Below are 23,621 nucleotides of genomic sequence, written 5' to 3'. Positions count from 1 at the left end.
ATAATATCGGCTGTTGAATCAAGCAATAATGGCTTTGCTTCAAATTGTAGATGATGTAACTCAAACTTCAAATTGTAGAATAGCCCATATTCCTATCAATGTACACACTAATAGACAAATAGTGAGGATTGTTGTTACTCTCCAACATATGGTCATTGTGAACTTCCAAAATCTATGATGAGATTAATGGAAACACCGAGCACAAAGCTTGTTCTCTGTTTTGCTATCCATTGGTGGGGAGGGAGAAGATGTAGCTGTAGCTGTAGCATGCATCTTATAATAGAGACGGATTGGAGTTCATTACCATACATGTGACGCGTACTTTGTATCTATCGCCAAGAAATAAACAAGAAACATTACCAACCTGAAATGGTTCAAGCGAGTCTTAGACTTTAAGCATAATACAGCTCATTGTCTTCATTAACTGCTACCTTGTAAATTTCAATCTCTTTTGCTCTTTATGCCATTTTCTACTCTTTCAAAATGTTCCAGCTAAAAAGCTTGTTTCAGTTGCTCATATCTTCTTGTGAAAAATCATCCCACATTTTGCAACTTGTGAGATTTTGGCTTATGAACTCAAATGCTCGATTGGATGCTTCATCTTCAGCATTGGTAGAATAATTGAATTTGTTGTTGAACATTCGGTCGATCCTGATACAATTCTTGTTTCTCTCTTGAATCTCAGTATATGTGTGTGTTTGTGTGTTTTTTTTGTTGGCTAAGGCTTAATAAATTTGCCATCCTTCAAAGAGATTGGTGTACCTCTCAAATCCCCCTTATGTGTGCTTCACAGGCCTCATCGGAGTACAGTGCTGAAAGGCATCTGAATGACATGCTGTTTCCGAGAGCTCACAAAATTCAACCACGGAAAGAAGCTCAGCAGACGGAATCTTAGGTTCAAGTTAGATGCTGCTGATCTGTATTTTTTTTAATGTTGTCCCATGTACTTGTGTACTTATGTACGTAGTTGATAAAAATAGTACAAAGCTAGCTATGTAGGAAATCTTCCAGTTCCACTGTTCTATTCCTTGTTGCAAGAAATTTTGACATTGCAATTCTTGTGTTCGACGATGGTATGGTATCTTATTTCCATCTTGTAATGTGTATTGAATAATTGTAAAAATTTATTTTGGGAGAAATGTCTATCATTTATCTATACGATATTATGCTATATTATTATTAAACTTGAGACGTTATTATACCAACAAATTTTGGTGTCAGAGTCGTCTTTTATTTGATACCAAATTATCTTTATTTTATTTAGCATTTTTATTCAAGAAAAAAGTTATTAGCGTAAATTTATCGACACACAAATCTATTTGAATTGTGTATAAATATAGTTTTATTCAAATTAAACTGGTTATATCGATTCTTATTTAAAAATTACTATTGTTACTTATCAAGCAAAAGCTAGCTTAAATGAGATGATTGTTCAAATTTATATATACAACTTGTAAGAAATTATTTAACCAAAGTGAGAAATCTAAAAAACCTATAAAAACCAAAAGTTACATAAAACTTAATATAGTAAATGATAAATAAATAATCGATGATATATTTTTATTTGTGTTCAATCTTTATCAAATTTAACAAAAATTTATACTCTGATTCACAAAAAAAATAAAAAATTCTACACTCAAGTATTGATATTAACGACATGTCTTTTCTCGGATGAAAATAAGTATAAAACATTGAAATTATGGTACTGATATATTTCAGATCTTATACTAATATATGATTTTTGAATATACAAACATGTATAACAAGTAATTGTATTAATGACTCATCTTTTTTCCGATGAAAATATGTACAAAAGATACAAAAAGTAATTCTAATATATGATATTTCAGCATGAACTCTTTCAAATCTGATACTAATATATGATATTTGAGTACCAAACAAGTGTATCAAGTGTTGAGATTAATGTAGTTGTTCTGATTTTATACTCAAAATTTTATCTTTTGTATCAGATATAAAACATTTATATCAGTATTTTGTACCGAATTTCATCCTAATATTAGTACTCAAACATGATATACTAATATTAGATTTTCAGTGTTTTGTACCGAATTTTATCTGAAAAACACGTGTGGACTAGAGAGTGCAAAATTATTTTTTGTGTGAATCAGATATTACAAATTTATTTTGGTACGATTGAAACTGAACATTGATTTATATTTGAATTTAAAGATTTAAAAACATTTCCGACTCAAAGTTATTTGACTAGTTCTTATCCACAAACAATATTTAATGATTATAATGTACGTGGGAAACAAATTCCCCGCTTTAGAAAGTGTCAAATGTAGGAAATGCGGCACTTCTATATAAAGCAAGGGCAACAACGACTCTTGCTTTCGTGCTTGGTGGTGTACCTAATCTTATGATGCAATATAATTTTATTTTATTTTAAAACTTAATTATTTTTATTAATCGACTCGTGTTTGGACTAAAGCTAAGTCGGATATCCATTAATGGCTATTTATTACTAAACAATTGACACTTGGAACGTGGTATGTGACAACATATTTCTGTTTACTTTGTTCAATTATATCTAATATGACCTAAAAAGTTTTTTTTTTTTACTTATTTAAAGGATGCCAGAAACGCTCTTTGAATTTTTATTTTTCTTAAAATACTCTAAATTTTTCTTTTTCACAATGGTTCAAAATTAAGAGAGTGTTTGACAGAATTTATAAGATATAAAAAACAATTTATAAGTTGTTTAAGAAACTTAAAGCTATCATAATTTTTGTAGTAAAAAAAGTTTCAAACAACATATAAGCTGTTTTAAAAAAGTTCGGATACTCCACATTTTTCAAAAAAAATTAATTTTAATGTTTCAATTCTCCAAAATATCATTCTATATCTTCTTAAATCCCTCTGTATCCTCATCTCTTAAATCTCTCAATTTATCACTTTGTCTTTTGTTAAATTTAAAATAAGATTTATGTTATATCTTTTATTAAGGAGTGAGTCTGATGTGAGACCGTCTCACGGATCTTAATCTGTGAGACGGGTCAACCCTACTGATATTCAAAATAAAAAGTAATACTCTTAGCATAAAAAGTAATAATTTTTCATGGATGACCCAAATAAGAGATCCGTCTCACAAATACGACCCGTGAGACCGTCTCACACAAGTTTTTATCTTTATTAAGATATAAAAAACAAAAGTGTTAAGGTTTTATTGAGTAAATTATTAACTACGAGCTTTTTAATGAATATTTTATTTATATACTTTAAAACAATATTAAATAATTTTTTTCAAAGAACATCGATTTTTCTAAATATAAATATAAATAAAATTTATTTTTTTAATATTAAAATTATAAAATTATTTTCATATATATATATATATTATATATATTATATATATACATTAACTCATATTACTATATAATTTTTGGTCATTTGGACAATTAATTTTTTTATAATAGTAAACACATTAACATATTTAAGTTGTTTAAAATAAGCTTATTCAAACACTTTAACAACTTATAAACTCCTAAAACAACGTATAAGATGCAAGAACAGATAAGCTGTTTTAAATAAATTTAACCAAACACTAAATAGTAAATTTTGTTTCTAAATTTACAAAAAGAAAACATCATGTTTTTGATAGAATTTTCGACATGTTCATTTTTAATCTTTTTAACCGATTCCAAATTTGGCAAAAACCTCTCCAATTTTTTTTATCGGGTATCATCTTTGGACATGGTACATAGTGTGGCCATTATTATTTGTATTTTATTTATTCCCCTTTATCATATGATACTACCCAAATTATTCATCCAATAATTATAAAAGTGCTACATGTTTTTTTAACCTATCACGTAAAAAATAATGTGGTCCTCTTGTAGGGGGTATTTCCCAAAGGCCGAATTTAATCCTTTCACACAATTTTAATATACATATGTTTTTTGGTCGGAAAGTGGTGATTGACACTCAACAACTCCATTGGTCGTCCAATTTCTTTTGTAATTGGTCCATGAAATATAGTCTAACTCGTACCATTTGAATTGACAAATTAGTTGCTAGAAATGGAAGATGGCAAAAATTTAGTGATTTTGGGTTACTTATGTAAGGTGCCTTGAGATATTTGTGAGTTAACATATTAAATTTCAATAATGGTTTATGTTTGATAGTGCAGTTGAAACATAATATTTGAGGTGTTGTATGGTTTAAAATACTAAAGGTGTAACGTTGCCATCAGTTATAACTTTTAGTAAAATTGATCCTATAATTGGTATTAAAACCAACATCACCAGATTGATTCTTATTTATTGCAGTGAGTGAAATTATTGAGACAAAGATTGTTTGAGTGTAATAATTAATTATGCTTGGTAGAAGCAATCGAAACGAGGTGATTTACTGTTGCACGAAATTTTCATGGGATCATTTAAAATGATCTAGAAATGCATAATGCTTAATTGATTGATTGACAATTTCGTGGCTATATGTATATCCATTTGAAACTCATCAACTTGAATTAAATTAAATAGATTTTCACATGTCACCAGTTAGTTCTTTATCATAATAATTTACTAAAGATTTTAACTAATCTTGGCTTTTCTTGGTACTGTCAAGCATCAATTTCTTTACTTTAGATAGTGTACGAAAAATAATTGATGCATATATTATATATATAATATACCATGATCAAATTGACATATTTTTTATTGACCAATACCACTAATCTATGTATGCTTGCACGATTTTTTTTCCATAGTAGCTTTTAATTAATTTTTTCCAAGCTAAATCAATTGAGAACTTATATTAAGTATAAAAAAATTTAGAGATGATTTTTCAGAAGATTGTTTATAATGAGTTAGAGTAACTATTTGCGTAATGACAAAAACTTGTGTAAGATGGTCTCACAGGTCGTATTTTGTGAGACGGATCTTTTTTTGGATTATCCATGAAAAAATATTATTTTTTATGCTAAGAGTATTACTTTTTATTGTGAATATCGATAGGGTTGACTCGTCTCACAGATAAAGATTCGTGAGACCGTCTCACAAGAGACCTACTCTTGAATAAAATAGTTTGATTATTTTAGTGTGATATCATTTTGTAAATTATTAGAGTAATTCTTATAGTTTTTTTTAAGAGAACAATCAATTATTTTATTCATAGTTTCTTGTAATTTGTTATCTTGTGAATTATTATAAGGTGTATTAGTTATTATAGTAGAGGAATTTTGGAAATTTTAAAAATTGATAAACTATGATGAGTGATCTATCTATCAACTCCAAGTCTCAATATATATAGTACAATATAGATATGCAAAACTATAGATTGAATCATCATTTGAAATATAAGATTTTGGACCCACTTTTCTTCTATTTATAAAAAATTAAAAATCATTCCATTAGAACACAAACCTTGCATTTGTCCCTAACCAAAAAAGGCACTCCCGACCAACCTTAAAATTCCTTATAAACCCAAACATTTGAATATCTCCTAGTAAATTCTTGCATTGGCCAAGAGTCATTGAAAATATGGCAGCAAATGATGTCCCATGTTGTGAAACTATGTTTTGGGTATATTTGGTAATAAGTGTGTCCCTAGTTTCTTTCGCCGGCCTCATGTCCGGGTTAACTCTAGGACTCATGTCCCTTAGCCTTGTCGATCTCGAAGTCCTCATCAAGGCCGGTCAGCCGGAGGACAGAAAAAATGCCGGTGAGTCCTTGTTAAACATCAAGAATTGTAATTTTTTCCATTCTAGATATGTATAACACACACGAGTTCTTGGTAGGTTTTCTAACTCGTCAAAATTTGTTGAATCCATCCATGTGCACTGACACAGTATTTGGTTTCATCATCTCTTTTGAAATTTTTGCAGAAAAGATTTATCCAATTGTGAAGAATCAGCACTTGCTACTTTGCACACTACTTATATCCAATTCCCTGGCAATGGAGGTAACTGCAATACATATAAAATCAATTTAAGTTTTTTGAATTTATAAATCTTTAAACTAACATATATTCTTTTTTTTTTCTTTTCTCGTGCGATATAATTAAAGGCCCTTCCAATTTTCCTCGATGCTCTTCTTCCTGCTTGGGGAGCCATATTGATTTCAGTCACACTCATACTTGCATTCGGAGAGGTACGCTGTTATTTTTATTTAATTAACACAACCCCAGATACATTATGAAACTTATAATTTCAACCCCTTCATGCAAATCATAATGCATGCCTTAAACATTCTGCAATATTTCGTATTCCCGCGAAAGAGTAACGATCATCAATTAATAATTAATAATCACGCTTATACAGAAGGTTGTCTGTGTACAGAGACGGAGCCACATGGTTGTTTACCAGGGCTGGCCCTATTTTTTTTTAAATATACAAGTAAACTTTGTATAATTTTGTAATAATATGATATTAGTCCGGGTATATCAATTTAAAATATTAAAAGGTTTTAGAGTTTAAAATTCCAGCCCGTTTGTCTGCATACAGAACATATGCTGTATCAACCGTTTGTTCGAACGATATGATGATTGATGATGTACAATATATGCATAATACTCTAGATTCAAATGAGCTGCACGAGAGAAAGAATCTAAACTTAATTTAAAATTTGGCTTTTACGGATTGTACATGATTAGATTTCAGGTAGGCTAAAAGCCTTCTTCTATTGCCAAATATATGCCAAATTAATAATTAAGCTATGTTTGCTTTAAAAAAATAAAAATAAATAAGATGGCAATTTTCCAGTGAGAAGTAGCCCACTATTGCTCCAATCATGTCACGTCCTTGTATGCATATTATAATAATTTATTTAATGTTTTATTCTTCAAACCAGACGGTGAGTTAATTACGTATCATGCTTCGACACAGCCTACGACGTATCATGTTTGCACTGGTATAATTTGAAGTTATCAGGGAAGTCAAAGTGCACACTTTTTATGCCACAGGCTTCTTAGCCTAGTTGGCACCAAACTCCCATCAATGGGAGAGGTCTTGCGTTGAAAACTTTGGTAAATCACACCCCAAATATGGCATATAAGATTAGTTTTTAAAGCTACTCAAAATTTAATGAATTGTACCATTAATTTTATATAGATTATTGAAACGAATTATGTATTCATACACATCGCATACACAGATGAGGTTATTTGTAATCGTATCTGTTGTCATATCCATGCTCAAGTCGATTTATTCATAGTCTCATTCTTCTTTTGGCGCAGATTATACCTCAATCCGTGTGCTCGCGATATGGTCTGAGTATCGGAGCAAGATTATCAGTACTAGTAAGATTGCTGGTGATAATAGTTTTCCCTTTATCGTACCCCATTAGCAAGCTTCTGGATTTGTTGCTTGGGAAGAGACATTCTGCTTTACTGCGGCGTGCTGAGTTGAAAACCTTGGTTGACATGCATGGAAATGAGGTTTGTATTACTTGATTTTAATAATATGGGAAACATCATATTTACAGAACTTCCTCGTAATATGTGATAAACAATTGAAGATAACATAATGGAACACATGATTTCCATAGACACACACACATAGGATCATAGTTCGTTATTTACCAATCTACATATGATGATTACAACTCAAATATTTTACCCTACACAGCAGTACAAAAGCTATGTTTTAATCATCGAACCACACAATATGTCACTCGGGGTAGCAGAAACAACTGCTAACACAAGAAAACCCCATGTGAACATGATTGGACTACTGGTAAAAAGTTTTGAGTATTGACTTGCTTCACTAATGGCGGCATAAGCAAATGTGGCTTTGATGGAGCCATAGTTCCCCAACATGTTTAAATTATGTACGACCCAATATTAATTTCTATAGCAATTTTTGGATATAATGAATCTCTGATGTCAGGCTGGAAAGGGAGGAGAATTAACCCATGATGAAACAACCATCATTTCTGGAGCTTTGGACTTGACTGAGAAAACAGCCAGAGATGCAATGACACCTTTGTCTGAAGTTTTTTCACTCGATCTTAATGCTAAACTTGACAAGTATGCAGCAAGATCTCTGCCCTTTTCTCCGTTCAAAGTTTACATTCTTGTGTTTCTACTAATATATCTGTACCCAGTGATACTATAGATCTGGTCATAAGCAGAGGCCACAGTCGTATACCAGTATACTCGGTTTCTCCAACAAACATTGTTGGCCTCGTTCTGGTAAGCCAAACCAAGCAGTCTTAAGTCGAACCGACAAAAAAAATCATTATCTTAGAAAAAAGCTTTTCTCCAATAGGCACACATTATTAGCATTCACTAGAAAAAATGATGGGCAAGTTCTTTATATTAATTTTCCCCGACCACTGTGAAAGAAAATCTTGATTCGTTGACCTAAGTTGGTTTTTCTATCATGTTCTTGAAATGAGAATAGGTCAAGAATTTGATCAAATGTCGCCCAGAAGACGATTTCCCCATCAAAAATCTTACCATAAGGAGAATACCTAGGTACATCATTCCAACAATTTATATTTATTCCCTTCATCAATATTTTACTTACTAATCCGACTTCAAGACTTTCACCATATTATATCCAACTGTAACAAACTCTTCTTGTTTTTGGCGTGACAGATTCAACGAAAGTCTACCATTGTATGACATATTGAACCAGTTTCAGAAAGGGCAGAGCCATATGGGTGTTGTTGTAAAGAATGTCAGTCATCTCAAGGATGTAGCAGAAAGTATGCCCCCAAAATCTAACGAGTCGAAACCGAACATCAACTCCAACTTAGACATAATAATTGGTGTAGAAAAGTTAAGTTCTTCCCTTAGTACAGATGAAGAAGTTCTTGGTATCATTACGATGGAAGATGTTCTGGAAGAGCTACTACAGGTAAACTAAGTTCATACTAAATTAAATTTTCCAAGTAGATGCTTTATTTTTTCTCCTCAATAATATCTAAAGCTCTATGTGCTTGTATGTTTCTTAAGGGACCAATATTGGACGAAACGGATGAATATGTTGATGTCCACAACAAGTAAGTTAGACTCAATTTTAACCTCCTTCATCAAACAGACCAAGATTAATCTATACTATGTACCGAAGAAGAATCCTTTAGAGTAACCACTTTTAGTTTATTTGTCGCGTCTCTTTTTGTTTCCTAAAATACTCCACCATCTCTGTTTTGTATCTACTTAGGTTTCTCCATTTTTTAAAAGACTGATCCATTTACTATTGTTCTGAATCAATAACCTTTTTTTTATCATACTACTATTTTAATCTCTTCATGTGTTTGTTTCACTATTTTATACACATCCTTGCTGTTGTTTAATCAAAGACTTCCCTCTTTGTGAGTTCTACAGGATAAAGATTAATATATTAACTCCAGTTAAATTTGGACCCAAGTCTCCGGGAATGGCATCACCTGCTCACCTGAATTGGCGAAGCCCAACTGGATCTCCCTATTCTTCTAGCCATCAGACGCCACTATCCTATCATCAAACAGCTACCACAAGTTCGCCACTCTCTCCGTATATTCAATCACCTGTTACCCGACCAAGTCATTCTCCATCATTAGGGAACTCAGTGGCAAATTCTACAAATGGGATTGCTCGCCCTCGGTGCGGATCACCATCCACGTATCAGGTCAGATAACATGCCATTTAGACAAAGTATACAATGTAAATCCAATTACGTAAGCATATTCTGTGATTTCCAACCTAATTCCTAAGTATTTAAAGTGAAAAATACATATGCATTCTTACCAGACTAACCGCAAATCTATGTATGTTAACTTTACATGGTTTTTTGATTTATATATGCTAAGGATGATAAAACTCTATTAAGAGTAATTGATTCCCATATGATGTTTAAATCAGGTTTCGAGGAAATCATACGAGAAGCTGAGAAATCTGGGCAGTTGATAATTTCCAGATGTAATGCGATTACACTATTAACAGCAAGCTTTGCCAATTTTCGGGATTATTCATGTGATATTTTGAAGCCGAAAATTTAAAAGAGAAAATCTCGGTTGTTAATTGGTGATGCTATTTAACTTAAGCAAAACATTCTATTGCCACAATTCTGTATCAACACTACCTGCTGAGTTTTGACTTTGTAGACAAGACGAATCACCACTGTACTAAACTCATAAGATATACAGCACTTTGACACAGATAAATGCATAGAAAACTTTTAATACACTTAAAAATTGAAAATCTGGTAAAAATGCTGCTAGATGATCCCTCTGATTGTAATATCCTCAAGATTCGATCTTTGCAAAAATAGAAAGACGGTAAACATCACCCGGAGGCATGGAATTTGGTTTCCCAAAAGTTGAAGGTGTCTGGTTTGACTCGGTATGCAAATTTATTTTATCTTCTTTTATCATATAAAGACGAGAATTGTGTGGGCCGAAAATATCTTTTAGCAAATTCCAATCATAAATCTGGATAAGAGTTCAATCTATCATAAATGACAACTAGTGGCTCTAGTGCACAGACACATTTCTCTCAAAAACACTAACATATAACAAGCTGGAGAAAAAGCTATGAAAACTGTCACCATTCTCCAACAAATCACACTTTCACACACAACAAAACCGTTTCCATGGACACAAAGCAAACCAAATCTCCACAACGACCGTCGTGGGTTGCCATTCCAACAACCAAGAACATGGAGAGGCAGCACGGCGGGGCAAAGGGGTTCACCGGACCGTCAACCCCAGATACAAGACAGCTCAAGAATAAAGAAAGCCTTGCAAGAAAAGGTAACACAACTAAAAACAATGAAAGCAGCAGAGATTACTAAGAAAATGATGATAAAATACCTGAAATTGTGTGGAAGAGAATGATTTCGAGAATCTTGGCGTACGTAGGCGTGCCATTGTTAACGGGTTTCGCTTTGCTGCAAGCTTTCAGCATACTAAAAGAACGAAAATTGTGTGATCCGCCGATTTGGCTGCCATATTTGACGAATTTGATTACTTTTGGAGCTTCCGAACCTGGGATAGCTTTTGGCAGTCTCTCAATTATGAACATATTTATCATTTAATTTAAATGAATTATTTTTATAATTAAAAGTATTGTCCACGGGCCGTGACCAAAAATAAAATGTCGATACGATTTCACATGATTTTTTATGCACGTGAATCCGACATATTTCTCAAAAATAACTTGCGGGAAGGTCTCACGTCGTTTTGTTTGGACAAAAATTTGTGTGAGACGGTTTCACGAGTCGTATTTTGTGAAACAGATATCTTATTTGGGTCATCCAAGAAAAAATATTAATTTTTATGTTAAAAATATTACTTTTTATTGTGAATATCGATATAGTTGACCCGTCTCACAGATGAAGATTCGTGAGATCATCTCACAAGAGACGGTTTATTTCCTCCTACCCATGTGGATATTGTCCTCATGATAGGATGAATGACCAAGATTTGTCCATGCATATATAGGACCCACTTTTTTTTTGAAATTGTATGTGTGACAAGATCTTACCTGTTGAAATGAAGAGAGGGTAGTGCCCATATAGGTAAGATCTCATCTACCAGGACCTAGTCTTTTGTTTGTTCACTTTTTGGATGACTTAGATGATTTTTTTTTTACTAGTTTGATGTAAAAATGATTGGGTTAATTTGTCCATTTGATTAGTATTTGAACATAGCAAAGAAATTTTTTCATCGAAGAATACACTCACAAATTAGACACAATTATGGTTACACTAGATCAAAATCAAAATCGTAAACTTGAAATTGAATTTGGGGACTAATTAGAGTTGAATTTCAATTGGAGTTGCATGGAGACATAACTGTAACTAATAACTATTATCACGTATATACTTACAAATTTAGGTATAGTTTGGTACATGTGATAAGAGAGATTGATAAATAATCCTCTCTTATCCCACGTTTGGTACATTTTTAGAAAGCTCAAGATAATATCATGAGTCCGTGATAAATAATTTTATATATTGTGATAATTTTAATCTAATAATAAAAACAACACAAATGACTTAATTGCCCTCAATATATAAAAATCTTAAACCCTATTGTTCTATCATTTTATTTGTAGGTAGAAAGTAAAATCAAATAAATATTTTTATTTATTTTTATATATTATATAATATGATAATTATATAAATGAACTCGAGATAATTATATAAATAATTTGTATAAATCTCAATAAAATTATTAATATCACTCGATTAACCTCAAAAATTTATATTTGACTTGACTTACAAAATTAAGGACTCAATTATCATATTATATAATACATAAAATTAGGTAAAAAAAATAAATCATGCAAGCACTCTCGGCGCATGAACAAATAAGAAATATGAACTCAATCAAAAATTTGAAATTATAAAATTTATTATAATAAAGTTAATTTTGTCAATACAATCTAATAAATAAATTTAATCGCTCTTATTAAAATCAAACCAAACATTAAATATAATATCCTACATCTTATTTATCAGTAACTTATCTTTATATTATATATCACATGCTTATCCTATCATGTGTACCAAACTATGCCTACTATTAAGCTATGACTATTTAAACCAAATGCACATTCATGTTTTTTTTAAAAAAACATCACTCTCTATATTTTTATGTTATATTTTATATTATTAAACATGAATCCCTTGTATAAACTTAATTTTGATATAATGATCTATCTTTTTATTTGATATCAAATATACCCTTAATTTTATGTAATTTTAGATATTGTAAAAACAACTCTATCGTTGTAAATATATAATTATCTCAATCTTATCCAAATCTTATCAAGTCTCATTCAAATATGATTATATCTCATCATAAGTTTTTACAAATATTCTTATAAAAAACGTAACCTACAAAGTTTAAAATTTAACTTAATCTATAAAGTTTTTAGACAAAAATTAATTCAACATATTTTTTAGTTAAGAATTATTCCTAATGTTGAATTACATGTATTTTGTATATTCAAATAATTTTTTTTGAATAAATATTGAAATAATTATTTGAGTGTTCTATAATTATCTCTAATATAAACAAAGATTATTAAACTTTGTATTAATATCATAATATTTAAATTATCGGAATTGATTTTTTTATTTAAAAGAAGGAAAAAGAAAAAAACCCATGATTCGCTGGTGATGCTTATCAAAAATTCGAAATGCAGAGATCAATATCTTGATCAAGAACAATACATATATATATTAATCCCTCTTCCTATCTAAACAAACAACGCCAAAAACTTTTTTAAAAAAATCATAATGGCATTCGATGCATCCTCCATTGGCCACCAGCTTTCAGAACCAATATCAGTCTTGGGAATGAAATTATGGGTTGTTATCGTAATCGGCGTTTTAGTAATCCTGCTTTTAATCCTCACCTTCGTTCTTGTATTCCGGAAGAACAGGAAAAACAGCACGAAAGCATCAAGTCCGGGATTGCCGATCAATCCAAGTTTCATGGATAAAAGGCTCTTATCCGTTAAGAGCTGCGAGGTTGAAGCGAACATGGAGGAACCAGAAAAACAAGTAATGTATTATGATGATCATCAATGGCCTGGGATTAATGGAAAAAGTATAGGTGGCACTAGTGATGGGGAGGACTTGAAACAAGTGGTGTTGGATACCGGATCCGTGAACCGTTGGACTTTGAGGGAGATTGAAGAAGCTACCGGTGGACTGGTTGACGAGAATGTGATCGGGAGTGGTGATCATGGGATCGTCTTTCGCGGTTTATCGATCGATAATACTCAAGTTGTTGTTAAAAGACTATATAATAGCAGGTATGGTTAAGAACAGCCGAAAAAGAAGATAACAGCTGACACAAGCTAAAAAAAATTACAATTTTACGCGTAATTAATCTTTTTTAAAATAAAAATAAATTCAAGTGTTTATGCATGAATTGATTGGATAACCCTTCGAGTATCCAGTGATTTGTGGGCTAATAAATTGACAGGAGTAGAGTGAAGGGATTTATTAGAGAGGCGGAGGCAATGCTGTTGATTAAGCACAAGAATTTGGCGAGGTTGATGGGATATTGTGCAGAAGGAACATATCGGTACCATCCTTCCCTTTTTCATGACTATTTGATATCAAAAACTCAGAATACAACTTAGTGTATCCTGATGCGATTTCTATATATTCTAAAAAAATTGTTTAACTTTCAATGAAATTATACGATTTCGCTGAAAAAAAAAACAGATTTATATCAATTAAGTGCCCATCCCTGGGTCATACGACCAAGTCTAGCTAGCTTGTAATGTGGACAGTAACTAAATTTTTGAATCTTTATTGCATATAATCACGTACTTTATTTGTTAATGGTTAATATTGTTCGTTCAGGTTACTGGTGTGCGAGTATGTAGACAATGGGAATCTTGACCAGTGGCTTCACCAGTCGATAGGCCAAGTGAGCCCTCTAAGTTGGAATATCCGAGTGAGGATTATCATAGGAATCGCAAAAGGGTTTGTGAATCTTTACTGAATATAAACTTCTTTAATTTGTTACTGCATATTTTATCTCCTTGATCTTCTAAGCGAGTCAAGAGTGGCCGGACGAGATCGACGTCGCCAATGCCCCTAAATTTTTAGTTTTTGTATCATCGTCTTAATTGAAATTTTTAGTTTCGACATACTATTCATATCTGTTATATGATTTTCATTTTCCTATGGTAAATGATTTGAAGTTCTCTTTAAAAACTGTAAAAATTTGTGGGTTATATTATGTATATGTGTATGCATGTGTGGTATAAAAATTGCAAGATATGTTTGATTTATGCACAGTTTGGCTTACCTTCACGAAGACATAGAGCCGGCGGTGATTCATCAAAGTTTGAAATCAACCAATATATTGGTTGATAAACAATGGAATCCCAAGATTTCTGATTATGGGATCACCAAGCTTTTAGGACCCGAGTGGAATCATGTCACGACTTCTCCGATGGGAATGACCGGGTAAATATACTTTTTCTACCATTTTAGTTTCAAGAATCTTTTATGCATTAAACAACTTCTCAGTATTCAAATGAATTTTAAATGACACATATCTCGGTGTATTTAAAATTGAAATTTTTGTATTCAGTTTCACTGTATTTAATATTTGACACATATCTCACTTATCAAGTGTTGAGTTAATTAGTGTCAAATACATTAAATACAAAAAAGATATGAGTTCAAAAAACCCCATTTGAAATCTACTACATTTGATATTGAAATTGCTTAAGATGAAAAAAACAGATCTAAGAAGTCCAAGAATTTGAAATCCATCGATCCATGCACAATAACAAATATTAAGTATTATGTTGGTTATGTAGGTATTTTGCACCCGAGTTAACGAACACATGGTTAGCGAGCACGAAGAGTGATGTTTACAGCTTTGGAGTTCTTGTAATGGAGATTGTATCCGGGAAGACTTCGACATATTCGACTTTAGGAGATATAGAGGTTAAAATCATCTTGATTTTATAAGTGAAAATCAAATTTCTTGAATTTAACAATTTGGGTTCTCGCAGGAATATTTGGTGGATTGGGTAAAATCCATGGTGTCAGACCAAAAATACAGTCTCGTATTCGATCCTATGTTGCCTGAACCTCCACCAATGAAGGAACTCAAACGAATTCTTCTCATTGCTCTTCGGTGCGTGGATTTTGAAGTCGAAAATAGGCCTAAAATGGGAGAGATTATCCATATGTTAGAGCCTCGTGACTTGTTGCTCAGTGATGTAAGTATTCATCGGATGCAACGAGTACTTGTGACATGCTATGCCTGTGATAAATAAAAATGAAACATATTTATTTTTAATTTTAAAATTAAAGTATTCAATTTTTAAAATTTGAAATGATTTCTAAAATATGAAATTGAGTTGTTAAGTGACAATTTTGAAATAATTTTTAAAATGTTTCACTAAAATATCAAAAGTTCGTTTGCATGTGGTTTTTAACATCGGTGATTTAACTTTAATTAATAATATATATTTTATAAAACTCTGCATATTAATTTTAGTACGACACATCCTTAATTTGGGAACTAAGGACCTCTAATTATGTCAACAAAAATTTTAATTATCATATTTGAAATTTCGAAAAATGTAATATTTAATTTCTCGCCTATATATGATAGAGGTGTAAGTTTGGTGGTAACACGAAACATTTAGATCAGTGTCGTATGTGTTTCTTGCAGGAACGTGTGGTAAAGAGACAGGCTTCTAGGCGTATCTCCTCCAAAGAAGATAAATTTGGAATTATTTCAGATTTTTAAATTTCGTTTTATAAAATACATGTAAAATTTAAATATTAAAATAAATCTTAAATTGAAATTTTCCAAAACTCTCACTCGCTCTTTTCTTTGATCATGTATTTTCAGTTTTAGCGTCAATTAAATATTTCTTTAGCTTGACCTTTTTAGGAAAATGTATTTATATACCTTTGGTTTATTTAGAGTTTATATTTATATTTAAGTCCACTAAATTAATTGTTTAGATTATTTTCGAACCATGACTGATGACTTTGAAATTTTTCAATAATTCTATTTTCAGTTTTTTTTAGGCCTTAAAAACTATTTTCGAACTCATTGGGCAAATCTATATATTATTTATAACAGTAAACATATTAACATCTTTAAATTGTTTAAACATTCCAAGAATTCTCCTTGTATCAGCTTTCAAGAAATCAGAAGATCTTGCAATGCTAGAGCTTCTCCTTCCAGATTCAGGGACTTTTTGCAATATTTCCACCTTAAGGTTACAAATTCAAGCAAACGTGACGAGAGAGAAAAGGCCCACAATGGACGACCAGAAGCAACCTCAAACCATCTCTTTCAGGACAAATGCTCTTGACAGACCAGTTTCTTCCATTTTAGGCTCGAAAAGTTGGATTTGGCTTGGAGCTATAATTCCATGCTCGTTTCTCATTTTTCTCATTCTGACCGGTCTTCTGACTCGTTACTACATGAGTACATCTACCCAATTGACCGTAACACCGATCAGATATATTCATACACAGCACGATCAATGCTCAATATGTTGTTCTTGTGTGTTGTCTATTGTGATTGCTGCAACTTTAGTGTTTCTTCGGAATAAGAAACAGAAGGCTATATATGTACGTGGGGCAGATTCAAAGTGCTGACTCCCCAACATCAGTAACATCTCCAGCACCAGAATCTTGGCCTTACAACGTCGACAGAGAATTAGAAAGCCTTCCACACCAACAACCTTTGGAGAAATTCACAACAATACATTTAGGCCAAAGACCTGAATTTAAAAATAAGATCCTTCTTTTCTCCAGAAATAATTACGAAACTAGTTAACAGGGTAAAAATCAGGAAGCAAGAGTGCGATTTGTCCGGAAAAAGATCTCCAAATATAAGTTTTTTCTGCTTAACAAATTAAATCACCCTTCCATGCATGAAATTTATTGTGTCTACCTCTGAATATGCAATGTTAATTTAACTAAATGTACGTAAATTTTTCTGAGGCAGAAATACTGTTGGAGTTTGATGAATTCGACTTCGGAGTTCTGGTTAGTGGTCCCAAGAAAATGAGGCAGGATGCAGCTGCAATCTGTTCATAGCCAAGAACCTGAGTTATGAATCTTTTAGCTTCAACTGGTCAAAGTGAAGCTGCGTGAAAATCTCACCTTAGCAGTAGTATCATGAAATCTTATCGGGTTATCATGTATTTCTTTGAATATATTCGTGTAGTAAAATTTTATCAAGTTCTAAACTTCATTTCATATGATGATTCGACTTCATTTCAACATCCAAAACTATCACTAGAAAAACAAAACTGAAAGGGATAGTTACTAAATACTAGGCCACCTCACACGAGTCGAGCATCTATTTTTCTACAAAAAAAAACAAAAACAAAAAAGGGGCCTATTTTCTACCATTCTTTTCCTTATTAAGAAAACTTAAAATTTAAATTTCGGATTTATTGGGAAGTAAAATATCAAAAAACATTAATTAAATAATACGGATTTTTTTTTCTGACACATAATAATTACATTAAAAACTTATTATTCATCAATTTGAGATTTTTTTTAAAAAAAGGGAATATAATATTTATCTCCTACTTTGATTTGAGGCGCATACTAAACCAAATTATTCGAAAATAACAAGGAAGAAAACGTCCACAAGTATTCATGCAATGGCTGCACCAAATAGCCGTTCTTAAAATTGGTTATCGAACGGAAATTGGGATCACATTAGCGACGAACTGAGTTAGCAGAAAACAATGAGCTTCTGCTGTCTCAATACACATCTGTCATACAAATCATAAAGCCAATCTGCAATGTGGTCACAATTAATTGACCCAAAACCTAACCAATCCTCTCATCAGATAATGTCGGCACACAAGCCACAGTTCAAATTACCATCAAGGATGCATCTCAGCTAAGGTGTCTCGATTACAATGAGATCAGAAAAATTTTCCTCCCCCCACTTCATGTATGGCAGCTTTGGTGACTCTGGTGATCGACAAGCAGGTGAAAAGTTGCCAGAAATCCCTGTGTTCCAGAATTTTAGAATTTCATCATCGCTAGAGGGCTGCTCGGTCATCTCTTCCATGATCAAATCCTTGACCAGTTCCTCGGGCTGAATTATAATTGAATAATAATATCTAAAATTTCAAAGTCAAAACATTGTAAATGAATAACAGAATGTGACGGAACCGACCTCCTTTAGTGATGACTTTACCATAGCAGACGGCTTCACAGGAAAATCTGAGAATACCAAGAAATGAGGATTCGGTTACTGGGCATAGTACAAATATGAAAAAAAAAATATTGATTCTTGAAGTTGATTGGCAATACCATTATCAAGTCCAACTGACTTCATAAAAAAGTCCAAACCCATGATTTTTGTTTGTGCTTTGATGCATTCTTGATGATTGTGCAGAAATCTCTCTTCTTCTATAGAGATGGGCACTTTTTCCTCTGCAACAGCACTTAACTTCCCACCTGTCTTTGGCACATATTGTAAAGGTCTCTTAACTGAGTTTGTAATGTCGCCAAGTGCTTTCCTGCCAAAATCTTTTCCTTTCTCGGTTGCCTTTCCCCGTGTTTTGGTGATAGCAGTAGACAAAGCACATAGATCTTTCCCATTGGAAACAGCATTTATAAAATTGTCTGTCCTGTTTGACTGAAATACAGATGGTTTTCTTGAATTTGATATGTCATTTAGAGCTTTCCGACCACCGATCCTTCCTTTCTTATCTGCCTTGGTTACATCAGTCTTTCCACCTAGAGTCTCCAAGAGAAAATCAACGCATTTTTTCTCCGCGCAAGTCAACAGAGTATTATGATAACAATTCATGTCGGGATATGAGTAACTTTACCATTGTGGAGAATATTTAAATTTTGATCTTGCATCAGGAAATGAGCAGGGGTTGCCATAGGTTTTTGTTACCACGATCTGAAAATTTTCAGAGCAGGCTGACTAATATACTGTCATGCAACAATCAATTTAAGAATGGTTCTGCACAGAAAACACCAGTAACATTGTCTGAGGAATTTATTACATAGATTCTATTTCTACTTCCATGGGAGAGGTAAATGAACGTAAATGTTTTTAAATATGTGACGGTAAGATTGAGAACTAAAATACATTTTCCACACTTAACCCTATCTATCAAAAGCATAGTTAAAACGTTGATTCACAGTTTAATAACTTATAAAGGCAGCCAACACAATCAGAAAAGAGAATTTAAAGAAGCTTTTTTTTATCGAAGATTCTATAAACTCCTCACCAGGCAGTACAGTTTGTCAATAATTGAGAAATTTGCATCATAAACTATTTGAATTTTGATGATGCCATCCACTTGAATACTGTATTGCATTAACTTCATCAAAATTCATATAAGTTATATAAGTCGAATGAAAAGTAAAAGTTGTTAAATGGGAACAACCCACGAATTTGCTGCAATAATTCCTCTTCCCCTCTAAAATTAGCAATAACTATTGTGTATCTTTTTATTAACTGCTGTATTATACGAAAAACACGTGAAATGTATGATCCATTTCGTAACTCCGATATCAATAATTCATAAAAAGCAACATCCTCCAAATTCTTTTTTCCCTTAGAAGAAGTGCCATTACCTCCCATGTATGATCAAGATCACTTTGAAAACACTCATATTAAAAAAAAAAAAAACCAACAATAATGAGACCCAAGCACACAGGACTCTTAAATAGCTTATGCACAGAACATGAAACCAGAAAAACACAACCCAACAAAAACCCTAAAATTTAGGGGCATAATAATCAATAAACCAACAAGTTAAAAAACACGGGGACGTTCAGATTATTGATTATCAACTGCTCCAAAAGTTATCCCAATGTACTGAATCAAACTTCCATTATCGGCAAGAATCCTTTCAAATCAAAAGTTGAAGAAGAAACGAACACTGAAATTGGAAGGCTTAACATAATTCGCCAGCTAAGGATAAACAAACGATAATAATAATAATAAATTCACCATCAATTTAAAAATATAAATATTAACTCGATAAATGTTCGCTCCAACTTTTTCACGAAAATTTCCAATACAAAGAAGTTGGAGAAGAAAACTCACGGTAAATTCTCGGATTTTCAGAAATTCCTTTCGCGTTCCACAGAATTTTCCAATTGATTCGAAAAATTTCTCACTTTTTCAGAGGATTAGACTAAATGTAATTTCTTCACTCCTTTCTTCTCAATTTTCAACGGCTTGAATGCATTCTGGCACTCTCGCCTTCTACGAATGTCGAATATATTGAAGGGCCACAGAAAAACGGTCATATTTCCTGAGGGACGAAATTACAGAATTAGACCGTTCTCACCCAATAATTACAAAATTGGGTTTATCTTTTTTTCTTGATCAATTTGATTATTTTTTAATGATGATAAAATATAAATCATAATTAATTTTAAAATAACTTATCCTATGTTTTTATAATACTATATTACATGTAATGCCTTAATTAGTTTATAAACTTTTAATTTTCAAGCGGAAAATTCATTTTTTTCCATCTTGTACCAATGTTAAAAGGTGGCATATTTAATTTTTTTTGTAAATAAATTAACTATATTTTGCCGCACCCAACTCATTTTTTGCTCAATTAACCCTTGACAACATTTTGTGTTTTGTATTATAGATTAGGCAAAAATTTGTGTGAGATGGTTTCACGAATCGTATTTTGTGAGACAGATCTTTTATTTGGGTCATCCATGAAAAATTATTACTTTTTATGCTAAGAGTATTACTTTTTATTGTGAATATCGGTATGGTTGACATGTTTCACGAATAAAGATTCGTGAAACCGTATTACAAGAGATCTACTCTTATAAATTAATTACATTACTTATTCAATTTGGTTAAAATCGCATTTTACAGTAACACTATAAAAGCAACTTATTGAGCACCTAATTAGAGATTTTAATTCGAATTGAATTTATAATTTATAGATTAAAATCACATATAAATTTATGAGTAGAGTTCTTGTGAAATGATTTCATAAGTTTCTTGTGAAATTATCTCATAAATTTATATTCATAATTCACATATAAACTTATTGAGCACCTAATTAGAGATTTTAATTCGAATTGAATTTATAATTTATAGATTAAAATCACATATAAATACATGGACGGTGGACCTATAATGTCCTAGGTTAGCATAGCAAGTGGTCCCTTCGGATCTGATACCGACTAGTGCCTTATCGTTTACAAGAAAGAGCTGTGTTATTGGCTATCTCAAAGTTATTGGCTCAAAATGATATGCAAATGCCGCATAATAACATGATGGGTAAAACATTAATATAATGACGAGTGCAAATACAATACATGTCATGCATATTTAGCTGGATATCTCAGTTAGTGCTTACGTATCTCTACATGGGATAATGAGAATGCTTACTCGTCGATCATATACATCACAATCCAACAACTTTATTATTCTCTCATCATTATGTAATTACTATCTTCAAAATATAACTAAGACCCTCGAATCATACCTTCGTCCATTGTTAGCCCTATGGGGTTGATAGCCTCATAGCTCGATCTTCGAGTCAACGCTTACAATGTGAGCTATGTGAAACTAGTACAGACTTCGAGAATAGTTGGAAAAGCCTAGAATGCTCTAGAATATAGAGAGAACACTTAATCTTAGTGTGAAAATATGAAATATGGATGGCTTATTGATAAGCGGAGTTCCCGAACTTCAGTTCAGATGTTACAAAATATTTGTGTCATCCCCATCTTGACACCTCGATGTTCGAGCATTCCGATCACTCCTTACGACCTCCGAATTCATACATATTCATGCTCATTTGATGATTGCCGGTTCAGAAAGTCCATTCAAAAATTCTGATCTAATCAAAGTTTTGACTTTCTCTACGGTGTTTCCGAACTGGCTGCTGAGTTAACACTTCAATTTACTTAAATAATGACATCTTAAACAAGGTTTTAGATATAATATATTGATAAAACTTGGTCATTATTACAGTTTATTGAATCTCGACAAATTTGAGATATCGGTACCTATTGTACAATACAAGTCATATATATTCATAATGGTTTGATATTGCCAACACCTAATGGAATTGTTTTTGGAGTTCACCAAAAAGGTTTCGTACCAATGAAGATATCTTTTATCTTATAAACCCGTAGTCTCTCTCATGTATTTTTCAATTTAAGAATTTAGTTGTATTTCCAAAAATGTTCTCCTAAAAAAATGACCATCATTCTTTATAGGTTCGAGCCTCCCCTAAATCTCATTCATCCATCCTCGAGGCCACTCCTATCTACTGTGGTTGGAGCTCACGCCTTATGTGAAATACTTATAACACCGCCTTGCCTCAAGAGCTCGTCACAGATTTACTGGGAGCCCCACCTCTCCATCATTTAAGTCTCAAAAGTATTCCGCTTAGATGAAATTATCTAAACAATGACTCTAATACCACTTTTTGTACTATAGGACTCACATATCTCCACAATATATGATATTCTCCACTTTGGGAGTCAAATCCCATATACCCACATGAATTGATCTAGACAATGATTCTGACATCACTTATTTTACAATTAAAGTCACATATCTTCACAATGACATGATATTATCCACTTTTAGCATAAATCCTATCAGCGTCATATACTTTCTGACGTGGGATTTTGATTGGATTATCAACCATACCGAATGAATGACCATCGTCAGTCACCTTTTGGTTGCGAACCTTGGTAAAACTTGTGATGTAAAGCAATGACATTTCTCAATAAATATCCGACGAAGCTAGTTTGGCTTATGCTTTGCATTCCTCAACAACATTCATACGATCGAAGCTAGTTTTCTTTTGTTTTTCCGGAAAATGATAAGATTACTTTTTATGCTTTCACTATAAGACAATAATATAAATTTCACCAAACACATCTTGCACATGATAACCTATACATTTGGTTAATCTAAAAGTTTAGCTGCTTATAATTTTAAATAGTTTTAACATCAAATTAGTTTATAATAATCTTGGCCATTAAAGCTTCAACCACTTGGTGAAAAATCCGGGACCTCAAAAAAACATAATTGGAACAGATCATTCGTATGTCTAAAATATTTATTTGTATTTTATAGTTATATAAATATCTTTTACTTAGTTAATTAAAAAAAAATATTTGTAACGAAATACGGTCGAGCTAAAATAAGGCCACACCAAGCACTGATTCCCAC

At 32.1% G+C, this 23,621-nt stretch overlaps 4 protein-coding genes across 12 annotated transcripts in view; 3 read left to right on the top strand and 1 right to left on the bottom strand.

The window, feature by feature from the left end:
• The window catches only part of LOC140807143 (uncharacterized protein At3g49140-like), a 30,039-nt gene extending 28,883 nt beyond the window's left edge, over nucleotides 1-1,156 (top strand). For both annotated transcript variants that reach the window (XM_073163856.1, XM_073163857.1), the window contains exon 10: nucleotides 794-1,156. In XM_073163856.1, coding sequence (XP_073019957.1) covers nucleotides 794-895 — 102 coding nt within the window. In that variant the 3' untranslated portion in view covers nucleotides 896-1,156. The remainder of the gene's footprint in view (nucleotides 1-793) is intronic.
• A 4,180-nt stretch (nucleotides 1,157-5,336) lies between these two features.
• On the top strand, nucleotides 5,337-10,010 carry LOC140806958 (DUF21 domain-containing protein At5g52790-like). Its single transcript, XM_073163527.1, has 11 exons — nucleotides 5,337-5,682; nucleotides 5,846-5,922; nucleotides 6,027-6,110; nucleotides 7,195-7,395; nucleotides 7,847-7,986; nucleotides 8,064-8,151; nucleotides 8,363-8,436; nucleotides 8,560-8,821; nucleotides 8,920-8,966; nucleotides 9,292-9,574; nucleotides 9,808-10,010. Exons 1-11 carry the CDS (start codon nucleotides 5,502-5,504, stop codon nucleotides 9,850-9,852), a joined length of 1,482 nt encoding a protein of 493 aa, XP_073019628.1. The 5' UTR covers nucleotides 5,337-5,501; the 3' UTR covers nucleotides 9,853-10,010.
• Nucleotides 10,011-10,478: 468 nt separating this feature from the next.
• LOC140806959 (probable serine/threonine-protein kinase At1g01540) lies at nucleotides 10,479-16,254 on the top strand. Of its 2 annotated transcripts, none has more exons than XM_073163528.1 (8): nucleotides 10,479-10,697; nucleotides 13,334-13,713; nucleotides 13,887-13,988; nucleotides 14,273-14,395; nucleotides 14,714-14,884; nucleotides 15,244-15,373; nucleotides 15,442-15,651; nucleotides 16,110-16,253. In XM_073163528.1, the coding sequence occupies exons 1-8, from the start codon at nucleotides 10,479-10,481 to the stop codon at nucleotides 16,185-16,187; spliced, it is 1,413 nt and encodes a 470-aa protein (XP_073019629.1). In that variant the 3' UTR covers nucleotides 16,188-16,253. The 2 variants fall into 2 exon arrangements, with proteins under 2 accessions (XP_073019629.1, XP_073019630.1); XM_073163529.1 differs by having other exon boundaries at nucleotides 10,559-10,697; nucleotides 13,339-13,713; nucleotides 16,110-16,254.
• Nucleotides 16,255-18,105: 1,851 nt separating this feature from the next.
• Nucleotides 18,106-20,710, bottom strand: LOC140807110 (uncharacterized). 7 transcript variants are annotated; one of them, XM_073163810.1, is made up of 6 exons: nucleotides 20,496-20,699; nucleotides 19,672-19,750; nucleotides 19,261-19,337; nucleotides 18,737-19,165; nucleotides 18,600-18,646; nucleotides 18,106-18,518 (listed from the first exon to the last, which is right to left on the bottom strand). In XM_073163810.1, exons 3-6 carry the CDS (start codon nucleotides 19,316-19,318, stop codon nucleotides 18,318-18,320), a joined length of 735 nt encoding a protein of 244 aa, XP_073019911.1. In that variant the 5' UTR covers nucleotides 19,319-19,337; nucleotides 19,672-19,750; nucleotides 20,496-20,699; the 3' UTR covers nucleotides 18,106-18,317. The 7 variants fall into 7 exon arrangements, with proteins under 7 accessions (XP_073019911.1, XP_073019915.1, XP_073019913.1 ...); XM_073163814.1 differs by lacking the exon at nucleotides 19,672-19,750 and having other exon boundaries at nucleotides 18,106-18,500; nucleotides 19,261-19,400; nucleotides 20,496-20,710; XM_073163812.1 differs by lacking the exon at nucleotides 19,672-19,750 and having other exon boundaries at nucleotides 18,737-19,157; nucleotides 19,256-19,369; nucleotides 20,496-20,706.
• Between the last annotated feature and the right edge of the window lie 2,911 nt (nucleotides 20,711-23,621).

This window comes from Primulina eburnea, chromosome 12 (assembly GCF_022965805.1).
Source record: "Primulina eburnea isolate SZY01 chromosome 12, ASM2296580v1, whole genome shotgun sequence".
NCBI lineage: Eukaryota > Viridiplantae > Streptophyta > Magnoliopsida > Lamiales > Gesneriaceae > Primulina > Primulina eburnea.
The sequence above is the reverse complement of the archived record's forward strand: the minus strand, read 5'-3'. Positions and strand labels throughout refer to the sequence as shown.

Excerpts from the sequence above, each read along its gene's own strand:
- LOC140806958 (XM_073163527.1), top strand. The coding sequence starts at position 5,502 with ATGGCAGCAAATGATGTCCCATGTTGTGAAACTATGTTTTGGGTATAT. Across the intron at positions 8,967-9,291 it reads TATGTTGATGTCCACAACAA|GATAAAGATTAATATATTAA; the intron begins GTAAGTTAGACT and ends TGAGTTCTACAG. Across the intron at positions 9,575-9,807 it reads GATCACCATCCACGTATCAG|GTTTCGAGGAAATCATACGA; the intron begins GTCAGATAACAT and ends TGTTTAAATCAG.
- LOC140806959 (XM_073163528.1), top strand. The coding sequence starts at position 10,479 with ATGAAAACTGTCACCATTCTCCAACAAATCACACTTTCACACACAACA. Across the intron at positions 14,396-14,713 it reads ATCATAGGAATCGCAAAAGG|TTTGGCTTACCTTCACGAAG; the intron begins GTTTGTGAATCT and ends ATTTATGCACAG. Across the intron at positions 15,374-15,441 it reads CGACTTTAGGAGATATAGAG|GAATATTTGGTGGATTGGGT; the intron begins GTTAAAATCATC and ends GGGTTCTCGCAG.
- LOC140807110 (XM_073163810.1), bottom strand. The coding sequence starts at position 19,318 with ATGGCAACCCCTGCTCATTTCCTGATGCAAGATCAAAATTTAAATATT. Across the intron at positions 19,166-19,260 it reads TTTAAATATTCTCCACAATG|GTGGAAAGACTGATGTAACC; the intron begins GTAAAGTTACTC and ends TGGAGACTCTAG. Across the intron at positions 18,647-18,736 it reads GTCAGTTGGACTTGATAATG|ATTTTCCTGTGAAGCCGTCT; the intron begins GTATTGCCAATC and ends TGGTATTCTCAG.